This window comes from Thamnophis elegans, chromosome 4 (genome assembly GCF_009769535.1).
Source record: "Thamnophis elegans isolate rThaEle1 chromosome 4, rThaEle1.pri, whole genome shotgun sequence".
NCBI classification, from domain to species: domain Eukaryota; kingdom Metazoa; phylum Chordata; class Lepidosauria; order Squamata; family Colubridae; genus Thamnophis; species Thamnophis elegans.
This window is the reverse complement of record NC_045544.1, coordinates 66789783-66802517: the sequence shown is the minus strand read 5'-3', so window position 1 is coordinate 66802517 and position 12735 is coordinate 66789783. Positions and strand designations below refer to the sequence as shown.

Below are 12735 nucleotides of genomic sequence, written 5' to 3'. Positions count from 1 at the left end.
AAGCACTGTCAAGCGGTATATAAGTCTTAAGTGCTGTTGCTATTGCTAAAGCAGAATATTTATAGCTTGGGGTTGAAATGAAGACTCCTTGGTGCTTTCTGAGCTTGGGTTTTGTTGCAGATGTTTCATTACTCAAACTAAGTAACATTATCAGTGCTAGTGCATCACTAGCATTGATGGTGATACCTAGTTTGGGTAATGAAATGTTCTCCTGTGCACTGCTTGGAAACTCCATGCATGGGTTATAACTTCTGCCTATTAACCCTGAGACTGAGTTGAATTGTTTGGATACGCCTCCTTGGCTTGACTGATCCAGTTCTTAACTCAGTCACAGTTTGGAGTCTTCAAACAGTTCAGAATTTATCTACAGCTTCAGAATTATTGTGGATTGAGATTTAAGTGGCTGTCAGGGACTGGAACATCTGTAGCTGCCTAGTTTGAGTATTGAAACATCTGCAAGAAGACAACCAAGCTCAGAGAGCACCAAGGTCCCTCAGAGATTAGAAAATATTCAGTTCTATCCATATCATTATTAAATGAACAATCCTTCAAATTCAGCAAAAACTGTATTAATCACCAATAAATCTGCTTTTTTTGGTTCAGTCATCTTATAAAATAATATTTTAAATGCTATGCCATGGGAGCAATAAGTGGTTCATATGAACTAAGTAGTTTTCATAGTGAATGAGAAAATCCACCGCTTCTCTTTCTATTTAAAGATGCCAGTCCCCTTTACTTCATGACCATCAAGGTCTCCTGGAGAGTGAAGAAGGCAGAGAACATGAAGAATCTTTGGAAGGGTCCAGGCATCCCAATGGTAGTCAAAATTCTTTTACAGTTAAATAACTTGTTCATTTCTGTGAGCTTATGAAGAAAAGGCAGGATATCAGTATAATGAAACAAACAAAGAAAAACCTGTGTGTCATTATCAGTATTCTGATGGTGACAAAATTCCAAACTTTTGTAACTCCCTCATTAGTATTTTTATAAAATCTTGAAAGTTACTTACTGAGGTTTTAGGGAATAAAAGATGAAAATACAGATGCCCCCTTATATATTTGGGGTGGGGGCAAATTAGTATTAAAGAACACAGAGGTAATCCTTCCCTCTTTTGTGTTAATGGAAGCCATTGCCAATTGAATTGGATTCCATCTGACATTTCAGAGAACACCTAAAAGCTAAAACATGCTTTATTCTTTCATATATTCCCTTGAAAGTATACTTACTGAACTTTTGGGGAATAAAAGATGAAAATGCAGATGCCCCCTTATATATTAGTTGGAACCCTGGGTAAATTGAATAAGTTTACATTCATCAGAAATCAGTCCCGAAATTGGGTGAAACTTGGAAGACTTGAAGTGATAGCATGACTTTGCACAACTAAATTTATAAAATGGGGTGAGCCATAATTTCTATGTAATGTTTTTGAACATGTTATATCCAGTTTACATGTTCATATAATCTTTCTCATTAAGTTGTTAAGATTTTAATAAACTTTCCTTTTTTGTCTTGTGGATACCTATTGTTTAATTATATTATCTAGCACAAAGAATGGAATCAACTATACATATATCTCATACATTTTCTTTGAGGATATCTTTTTTCTCTTATACAACATGCAATGTTCTGGGATTAAATTTAGGGTTACATTATCTAAGCTGCAAAATTCTGGATGACAAAATTCAGAATTCTAGTGATGGCAAGAAGATACTAAAAACTTTTTAACTCTTTCTTGCTAGCAAGTGGTCATGCAGAGTTTTGGATCGTAACTGATAGCCTTGTTAGGACATAGACTTTCATTTTCTGCTTGCTTTTTCCTGATCACCTCCACGCTCTCTTGATGCTGAAGAGCAGCATAAATGTCAATATTGATTTGGGGTTTTTGCTCCATTTCATAATTTATTGGGATGATGTTGCAAATGTGTATATGATAACTGTTTCTTCTTATTCAGAACTGTTACAGCTAATAAATCATGTATCTGTCAGTTTGAGAAGGGCAAGATATGATTCCAAAAATTCCAAGGAAACAAGGAACATCCTTGTTTTAAAACACATTTAATGTTAAGATAATAGTTTTTTTCCTCCCTTGTACATTATGCTTGTGTTATTTGATATTAAAACAAACAATTAATTATGGCAGAAACAAAGTGGCATGCACCATCAACCAAGGTTTTGAGTTCCTATAAAGACCGGGCCCTACAGAAAGAAAACAATGGGAAGGATTCACCAAATAAATTTTCTCATGTAAGTTTTTTTTACTTGGGAATTCTCAAATAGAAATCGTTTTCACATGTGTCTAAACAAAGCCTATGTTGCAAAAATCTGAAGAAATATGAAAATGCTTGCAGATTGTGAGGTTACTACTTTGATGGAAGATTGATGTTTCATCATAATCTTCCAATGCAAAATCATGAAATAGGAAATAAAGAGCAAAATGGTGGGGGGGGGAGTTCAATGAGCTGTTATGTTAATTTATATATTTCTGTATTCTACAACTTGTTTTGGCATAATTTTAATGAAATAACTATAACTTTGAGAAATTAATTTGAGTATAGAGAAGGTCACACGGTAGTATCTATCAGATTTGAATATGAAATAAATGGAAGTCTCTTCTAATAAAAAATAGTAAGCCTCTTTGATACAGAAATAGCTGTAAGTATTCTTTCCGGCAGTGATCTCATACAAGCACATGATAAGGAACACATCCTTGTTTCTAGGCCACCGAATAGTTTAAACACTAAGTAAATTAAGCATCACTCTCCATTCTGAGCAGAACTTTAAACCACATATTCACAAACGTATACCTTGTTATTTTTAATGGGCATTCTTATATTGCCATATCTTGGAATAAACAAAATAAATGTTTATTACTATATATGATTTTATTACTTAGGCAACATTAAGCATAGATTGGTGCACTTAAAAGAACTTGTTCGTGTGTATAGTATATTCCTGTAAAAGTTTAGTAGTAATGGCAATGAGCAAATAACAATGAAAAATATTTCCGCTTAAATTTAATAATCTTGCAGACATGGCAGAAGGGAAGAAGGACTTTGTGTTGGCAGAGGTTACCTGCTTAATGTTGGATTTAGGCCATGGACAGAAAAACAGTTACTATAGTTACAGTTAATGTTTAGTTAATAGCCTCAGAATGAGGAACTTGTAGCCCGCCAGATGTCATTGAACTGCTCCTGGCATTCCTGACTCTTGACCATGCCAGCTGGCTCCAAGTTAAGGTAAAACTAACTCTGTGTCATCTGGAAGAGCCTAGCTTTCCTATAACAATAAAAGCAATTCGAAGATTTCCCTCCTTGAATTCTGAGCTTATAGCTTATAGCTTATAGAGCCGAAGTGGCACAGTGGTTAAATGCAGCACTGCAGGCTACTTCAGCTGACTGCAGTTCTGCAGTTCGGCTGTTCAAATCTCACCGGCTCAAGGTTGACTCAGCCTTCCATCCTTCCGAGGTGGGTAAAATGAGGACCCGGATTGTTGTTGGGGGCAATATGCTGACTCTGTAAACCGCTTAGAGAGGGCTGAAAGCCCTATGAAGCGGTATATAAATCTAACTATTGCTTATCATTTCAAATTCTGAACATAATTCACTTTGTACAATAAAGGAGAATATTTACAGCTCTGGGTTGAAATGAGGGGTCTTTGGTGCTCTTTGTGTTTGGCTGTTTGTTTGCAGACGCTTCATTACTCAAACTAGGTAACATCATCATTGCTCCAAGAGGACCAAGAGTCCATGACGATATACAGTTTTATAGCATCTTTTTTAAATTATTTTTCTTTTTTTAGCATTTAAAGGTTTTATTTTTTCATTTTCATAAGATATAAATCACATGTATACTATTACATAGCTATTGTATACACATGTATACTATTTTATAGGATCTTGTAGATCGTTTTTGAACATGTGTTAATTGAAATACTAATAAGCAAATGTGGGGTTGCTTCAAATTTATTTGACATTTCTAACTAGTAATGTGTTTCTCATTTCATTGATTAAACTGCAAATAATGGAAATAAAACTATATTTTCTTTAAGATTGGAGACAAAAACTGTTCCAGCCATTCTAGCAGTAATACTCTATCCAGCAACACATCAAGCAACAGTGATGATAAGCACTTTGGCTCTGAAGATCTAATGGACTCTGACTTGCTTGGATTAACGTATATTAAGGGAGCTTCTACTGACAGTGGAATTGATACTGCTCCTTGTATGCCAGCTCCAATGTTGGCTCCATTGCACATTTCTGGAAGTCGGTCAGGGCTTCATGGACGGACAGATCAATGGGCTGAATCATCCGAAACGCCAGGAGCAGATGATGACATGAAAGTGTATGCTGTCCACAGTTATGCTTCAGCCATTTCTAGCAGTCATATAGGTGATGGCAGCATGGGGGACCTCAGTGAATTATCTTCACATTCTAGGTGAATTTCTCAGAAATGTGTAAATTTGCTTTTACTTATTGTACACTTTAGTGGGAGTGTTTAAACCTTATTTTGTCAGTGTTACATTTCAGAAATTAAGAAGAAATTTGTTCTTGTAAATCATGAGTGTCTGAATTCGTTTGGTATCTAGTCCAAAATTTTACATATTTACATTTAATAAAGCTAAATATGTTCCATATACCCAGTCGTTGGGATTTGGCTTGAGTTACTGTTAGGGTGCCTTACAATATATCAAACCTGTCTTTATTGAGCAATGTAATTTAGATAACACATTTTGTACAGAAATAATAAATTGGGTTCAGCTTTTTCCCTCCCAGTATCTTCATTGCATTGGTGGGATTCTCCCTCTGCCATGGGAATCTTCCTGTCTAGTCATAGGAGACAAGTTTTGCATAAAACACATTCTAGACACTGATTAATGAAGAGTTATGCCTTATGGCAAGGATTAAATTGGATATCATTCTGTCTCCTGCAGCCTATTATGAAATCAATTTATGATTACACTGCATCTTTTTACCTGCAAAAGTCTTTGAATATTCCATGGAAGGGTTGCTATTTTGTATCAATAATTACTTTTTCATGGCATTAATGTGAAAACTTTTAATTTGGATTTAAAGATATTATTAAAGTACTTCTGCATAATTTTAAACCTTAAGCCATTGATCATAAATGTGATGTGATTTACTTTATCCCCAATCACATTTACACAATTTGTATAATTCATGAACCAAAAAGGTTCATGTTTTTTGGGATTTTGAATGCAATTATAACTTCAGTCACTAAATGAATAGTTGTAAGTTAACTACCTGTAGTAACTAGAGATAAGACATTCTCAGACATAGTATTCTCTATCTTTAATATCTTTCCAGGAACACTTACATGATACAAACAGTGAAGTTTTTTAGTACTAGAAAAAATACATAATCAGTCTTGTAATATTTTATTTATGTAATGTCAGTACCAACTTTGAAGGGTTTTTTTCTGTTTCAATTTTAGTATTTTTTATTATTTTTTTTTTCAATTTTTAGTATTTTTATTATTTTAATTTTTGAGATAGATATGTTTCATTTTACATAACTAAAATAAGATTAGAAGTATACTACTGCATACTGAAATCAAAGTAACAAGAATTCAGCTTTGGTTGGAATATGAACTCTGCATTACAGAAATAAATATCAGACATATTGTTGATTTTTAAAGATTTTATGGAGGGTGTGTATTGTGTGTGTGTCCTTTTAAGATAAATAACAGCCAATGTTTTTCCTGTTTCAGATTTCCTCCAGTAATACTACATTAAATATTTCATTGTGCGTATTTCCCCCCTTTTCTAGCGGGTCGCATCATTCTGGAAGTCCTTCAACACATGGTCCTAAAAGCACTGGCATTAGATACCTCCAAAGTATATATAGTCTCACAAAATTGTGCTCAACCAATCTCTGGATCCATGGCAAAATGTTACCCTCGACAAGGAGCAATAAGCAATACGTTTTGGCTGGAAAAAGTCAGAAGATAGCCCCACACCCGAGGAATCTGAATTTCTGAATGCCAAGAGTAAGAATCTTTTATTTATATGTGGGGGAGAGAAATTGAAATTTGAGAAGGGAGGAGGTCATGGAAAGAAAAAGAAAAAAAAAAGGCAAATAGCATAATATTGATTCCCTAAGAATTAAAGTAGATAAGGGTTCTGTATAAGTAGAGCCTTTGGCTTCTTCTTTAGGTACTTCAGACAAGGTTTCTATTGTCTGGCTTCTACAGGAATTTAAGGGAATCTTAGATTTATAATCTACTAGCTGATAACCCGGCTTGCCTGGGTATTTATTATAGGGCAAAAATATTTGGATCAAATGTAATTTCTAATGTTGGATTTACCCCTTTTACCAGAGGGATTCCCCTTGTGGAGTATTGTGAAGCCGTTACCATGGCAATTCCACTGCACTGTACACTAGAAGCCATTTTACAGCAGTACAGTACAAACCATTTTAAGGCACAGCAGGTTGTATCTTAACAGAACACACAACCCGAGAGGTTTAGGGATGTCTTACCCCGCACAGTGTCTTTTTCCAGAGAGTAAGTCATGTGTGTACCAAGTTTGGTTGAAATCAGAGGTGGTATTCAGCAGGTTCTGACCAGTTCTGGAGAACTGGTAGCGGAAATTTTTAGTAGTTCAGAGAAGAGGTAAATACCTTCTGACTGGCCCCCGCCCCCATCTTTCTCTGCCTCACGAGTCCCAGCTGATCGGGAGGAAATGGAGATTTTTACAGTATCCTTCACCTGCCATGCCCACCAAGGCACACTCACAGAACTGGTAGTAAAATTTTTAATCCCACCACTGATTAAAATTGCTCGAGGTGTTCCAGAGTTGCTGGAACATACATACGTACATACCACACACATAGCCATTTATATATACACATAGAGATAAATAGATAGATATATAGATTACTCCATATTCTTCCTGTTCATTACATTTATACTTGCAAACATACACATGCACATACACACACTGAAGAAAACCTGTGGAACAATTTGACAAAATAGATGCAGTGCTGAGAACAATTCATCTGACAGTACTCATATTTCATAGAATTAGCATTCAACTTGTATCTGCTTTATTAGAACTTCGACACATTAACAATTCCATTAATCATGTCTTTCCCTTCTGTGTGAAATCTTTTGAAAATGTCTCTCTCAACTATATTTCTCAAAGCTAACTGTGCCCAGCTTCTTCAAGCTCTGGTTATAAGCCTTAGTTACTGTTCCTCTGATCTTCTTGCTTGATCTTTTCTGAATCTATGTAATTTCGCTGGATTCTTCTTAAAGTGTGCTACTCAGAACCAGTGTTTGTGATGGGCATTCATTATCTGGTAATATTACTCCTGCTGAAGCAATCTTGAATTGGGTTTTTTTTTTACATCACACTGCTGACTCCTATTGTTTTCAGTTAACTACCCTTCCAAGTTCAAATCAGTAAGACAAAACCATTGAAGAAGAGGATCCAGAACTGATCCTCGTGGCAGCCACTGATGCTTCTTTCAAATGAAATGTAGACCTTTGAAATTCTTCAAATTTGAAGTATTTTGAAAGTGTTTTTATTATCTTCAAGCTTCAATCCTGCCTCCTTGCCTCCTCATAGAAAACAGTTTTGTTGCTCTATACCAAAATAGGTGCTGATTAGCTCTGTCTTTTGTTTCTTGTCCTCTTTACTAAGTGAAGGTTAAAGTATTGTTGGCTTGTAAGATAATGTTAGAGTCCTAACTTGCATAAAATGATGTGATCATACTTGAATTAAATGGCTTTGATTACACCTCTGGAATGTAATCACAAATAGCATTGTCCTTATAGTTTCAAAATACAAACTTTACTAATGGACTTTCTGAGTAATTTGTTTCACATTCTTTTTGGCAGAATTCTGATCAGGAGAGAACAGTGACTAATATTTAGGAAATATACCTTTACAGGCAGAGGATGTATAGACTGTAGTTTTGGCAGGTATTGAGAAATATATTAATGTGAGACATACATTTATTGATATATGTGTATGATTAAGTAAATAGTCCTACATTATAGAACATGTATACAAATACAGAGTTTAATGTTACTTGCTGAATGGGATGAGTGATATATAATTTAAAAAAAATAGATCCTTAGCAGATGCTTCATATTGGTAGGAGTAGTCACAAATGTTTGTTATCTCCTTGGTTTTTAAAAATTTCCATATGGATAAACATATAAAAAATGCTTGTGGTGATGTTAGAGGTGTAATTGTTGGGAATATGAATGTATCTTTATTTTTAGTATGCAGAGGATATGGTGTTCCTGGCTGAGAACCTGAATTATTTGCAGGGAATGTTAGATTAACTGTGTGAAAGAAGGAACGTGTAACTGAAAATGAATCTATGAAGTTAATGGAAATTGTGTTTGCTGGGAAAGATGGGATAAAAATGGCAAGTTAGGGATACATAGGAAACAATTAGATTAAGTAGATTAATACTTTGTGTACTGTACTTTGGCTTACTGCAAATAAGGAAATGATGATATACAAATGCTAATAAAAATGTAGTGAGTAGTATGCTACTATTAGTATTAGTTTACTCAAACTTGTCAAGAATGAATGAATGAATGATCAAAGAAAATAAAAAGTGATGTTTATGTTGATGGCCTTCTGCCCTTTTTAAAAATATCAATAAATTGGCTGTATCAGGAAAAAGCATAAATGTTGAATGTTAAGGAATTCAAATCAGAAGATAAGTATGTGTTAAAGTCTCCAGTCACTTCATATCTTCATATCTTTTTGAAAGATTCATGTCTTTCTACAAGATCTTGCTTTTGGGACATATCTCATCTTGGTTGTGGGGACAGGATTAGATACCTTCATCAATAAGACTTTTTATTTGATCTTCTACTTCTTTAAGCCAAATGCTCATCACAAAATTGCCCGCTCATTCATTTGGATTTCTGAGTAGGATGGATGCTCTTATTCCAGGTGCGGCTCTTCCACCTTCTCTTTTGTTCCTTTTGAACAAATTATATCCTTTAGCTGCAGTCTTGAAGCCCCAGGACTCCACTGTGCCTTATTAAACAAATATTTGTCGTTAGAGTTTAGACTCATTTTGTTTATTTCCTCTACTCTGAACAAGATCGCAAAGACAAAGGCAGAGGTTTTATGAGTTTTGCTTTTTCAGATTTGTCTTCCAGGGATTTCGGAGACCTATTTCACAAACACTCCCACTTTCTACAGTGCAAAACTCTTTGTCTGAGGTCCTTTTATTTTCCTTCATTCTTAACCCCCAACCCCCAATGCAAGAGGCAAACTTTCTTGTTCTAACAGTCCATGATACAAGAACCTAATTGCTTCTATTGATATTTGCATACCTCATTTTTAGCATGCAGCACTCTTCTTGGAAAGCTCATTATAATCATGGTTACTGCACAGAGCAAACAAAGGAGAGGGCAATAAAAACACAATAACTTCTAGCTTGTTTTATTTTACATTAGTCTTGTACAATTAGGATTTTTTTAATTTATTTAACAAATTTATGTAGTCATCCAGCTCATACATAGATGACCTCCAGGCAGTTTAGAAAATTTTTAAAATCTGCTGTATAATAAAACCCAATTTAAAAATCCCTCTTTCACCCCCACCACGGCAATAACACAATCAAATCAGCTACTTGATCAATTTTATCTCCATTCAAGCTCCCCAATCCCACCCACTAAAAAAAAAACCAAACATTTTTAAGGTCTTTTGGAAAAGCAACAGGTTGGGGCCAACCCTACGTCAGAGGGATATGGTTAAACGTCATGTCTATGGAGATTCTCAGTCATGCAGGTCATGGTTGTCCCAAAGGTGCTTTTTTCAAGAGGCAACTGGACTTTCTGGTTTTTCTTTGAAGACTTTTTGCTTCTCATCCAAGAAACGTCTTCAAAGAAAAACCATTTGCCGTGTGAAAAAGCATCTTTGGCCTAAATATCATGTTTAGATATATGTTTATAATTGTAGACTGTTTACCTCTGATAAGTATGTAGTCACTGATTTCGTTAGAATTCGTTAGAATAGCAATGGATCCTATAATCATGATTGAAATATTTGGGAATTTTCAGTCTGCATTATTTTAATATGTGATTTAACCGGGTCTTTATGAAAATCAGATACTTTGTGTAATTGTTACACCAAACAGTTTTGTCAGATTTCTGGTATTAATAAAACCATGTCTTTGTAATTGAACCAATTATAATTTCACACATTATCCCTGGAACTTAACTAATAACATAAATAACATTCTTGGGGGATAAGTGAGCTTTGTTCTTTATTTTGATCTTGGATTTTAATGTATTTGAGATTGAAAAGAATAAAGCATGTTTTATCTTTTAGGTGTTCTCTGAAATGTCAGATGGAACCCTAGAGCTAAATTCATTGGCAATGGCTTCCATTAACACAAAAAGGGGGAAGGATTATGTCTGTTCTTTAATACTAATTTGCCCCCCAAATGTCCTTTTGGGTGTTGGGGAACACTTTGGCACCAAGGGCAGAAGGAATAAGTATCATTTGTCAGCAGATATCTATTTACATGATACAGATTTATGCTTCAGTATTTCAAGGGATTATTTCTTCACTGAGGCTGGAAATGTTTCTTCAGATAACTTGTTCTTAATATTTTGATCATGATTGTCCATTATTCATTTTAGTTTTCTGTGCTTAGTTTAAATGTTTTACATACTAATTTTTTGAATGTACTAGGACTAGACTAGAATTAAGCACACACACATTATGTATGTGTGACATGAAGAATAATTAAGATATTTATTACATTATTAGTTAACTAAAGATACTTGTCTCTCTGGGATGTATAATTATGTTGATGGCCTTTCTTCAAGTCAGCTTCAAGCTTCTGTCAGGAGTATAGTTTCTGAAGGCCAGCAAGCTCTCTCAAAAGAAGAATTTCTGAAGTTGATGATGCAGAATAAATCTCTGCGGAGGATGGAAGAAGAAAGGTTAGCTATTTTAAATATATATATTTATATATATATTTGCTTCTTAGAGCTAAGGGACATGGTGGCTCAGTGGCTAATATGCAGAGCTTGTCGATCAGAAAGGTCAGCAGTTCGAATCCCTAGTGCCGCGTAACAGAGTGAGCTCCCATTACTTGTCCCAGCTTCTGCCAACCTAGCAGTTCAAAAGCATGTAAAAATACAAGTAGAAAAATAGGAACCAACTTTGGTGGGAAGATAACAGCATTCTGTGTGCCTTCGCGGTTTAATCATGCCAGCCACATGACCACAGAGAATGTCTTCGGACAGTGCTGGCTCTTTGGCTTAGAAACGGAGATGAGCACCGTCCCCTAGAGTCAGGAACAACCAGCACATATGTGCGAGGGGAACCTTTACCTTTACTTCTTAGAGGCTATTATGCCCCAAATCCACTGATATTGCTAAGGGTTTTAAAATGTTAGCAATGAGAAGGGAAGAGATAATTGTGAGAAGTAGGATTGTACAATGCATTTAGAAGAAATATTTTGCAAAACCTAGTCTATGAATCCCTTCTCAAAGCATTCAAGCTCTGCATTCTTCAGAAAGTTTGTTCATATCTGCTTTTAAAACTTGTCCCCAGTTACATTATCTTCAAAGCTATACATAATTAGCTAAATAAGAAATGCATTATATGTATTATGCTTGTTTATTTAAAAGCACATATTTGTATGGTAAATTAGAAAAATGCAACATTTGTATCACATTTGCAAAGCTGTACTTAAAATCAGCTTTGCTTTACATTATAGTAAAAAAAAATAATCAGCTTGCATTCCAAAAAGTCATGCATTCTAGATTAAGAACATTTTCCCCTCCCAGAGTTTATTTAGATTTGAAATGGGAATAACTTAAATTATAATAAACATTCCAAACAACAAACCATTCCAACATTCTTAGAGACATGTGCACTTTAGTTTACCCATGCTCGAGACTGGTCCCTCTTAGCATTCAGATTTTATGTTGTGAATGTGAAACAGTGTATACCAATAGGTGGCAAAAAGGAATTTATATTCAACAATATAGTGTCTTTCACTTACCAGGATAAGGGAAGACTAACCTTAAAGAATAAATCTAATTATGTTAGCTTCCCAAACATCTGAAATCCCCAGGGAAAGTCCTGCTTCTCTGTGCTAGGGCTTATAGATTGACACTTGATGTGATGTGGAGATAGACCTTCTCAGCAGTGGCATCTACCCTAGATAATAGCTTCCACTTTGCAACATGTTAGGGTCATATATTTTATAGACTCTTTAAAATATTGACTTTCTTGTATTGACTTTCCTCAGACAGGAGCTCCATCTCCTATTCATTTATTGTTCAGTTCATTAACTTTACAGAGTTTCACTCTGAAATGTTTTTGCAACTTAGCTTAATGATTGTTTTATAAAGAGAAGTATTACATAAACATAGATAATGGTAAATATTCTTCTATTTTCCAGAAGGGATGTATACGTGTCTGTGTGTGTCTGTGTCTATTCAGAAAGTAGAATATTTGCTTTATTCTGTATTATTTTAGGGTTAGACTGTATTTCATTGTAGAATTAATTATATTGATTCAGTATTAAAACTTAGTTTTATTCATTTCATAAAAACATAATAGCAATAGCAATTAGACTTATATACTGCTTTACATTGCTTTTCAGCACTCTCTAAGCGGTTTACAGAGTCAGCCTATTGCCCCCAACACTCTGGGTCCTCATTTTATTCACCTCGGAAGTATGGAAGGTTGAGTCAACTTTGAATCTGGTGCGATTC

General features: G+C 34.9%; 1 protein-coding gene across 1 annotated transcript in view; it reads left to right on the top strand.

The window, feature by feature from the left end:
* The window catches only part of SIPA1L2 (signal induced proliferation associated 1 like 2), a 94601-nt gene that overhangs the window by 69100 nt on the left and 12766 nt on the right, over nucleotides 1–12735 (top strand). The window contains 8 exon segments of the mRNA XM_032214986.1: nucleotides 720–817; nucleotides 2141–2244; nucleotides 4049–4434; nucleotides 5787–5837; nucleotides 5839–5940; nucleotides 5942–6006; nucleotides 10782–10925; nucleotides 10928–10947. Of these exon segments, the coding sequence (XP_032070877.1) occupies nucleotides 720–817; nucleotides 2141–2244; nucleotides 4049–4434; nucleotides 5787–5837; nucleotides 5839–5940; nucleotides 5942–6006; nucleotides 10782–10925; nucleotides 10928–10947 (970 nt within the window).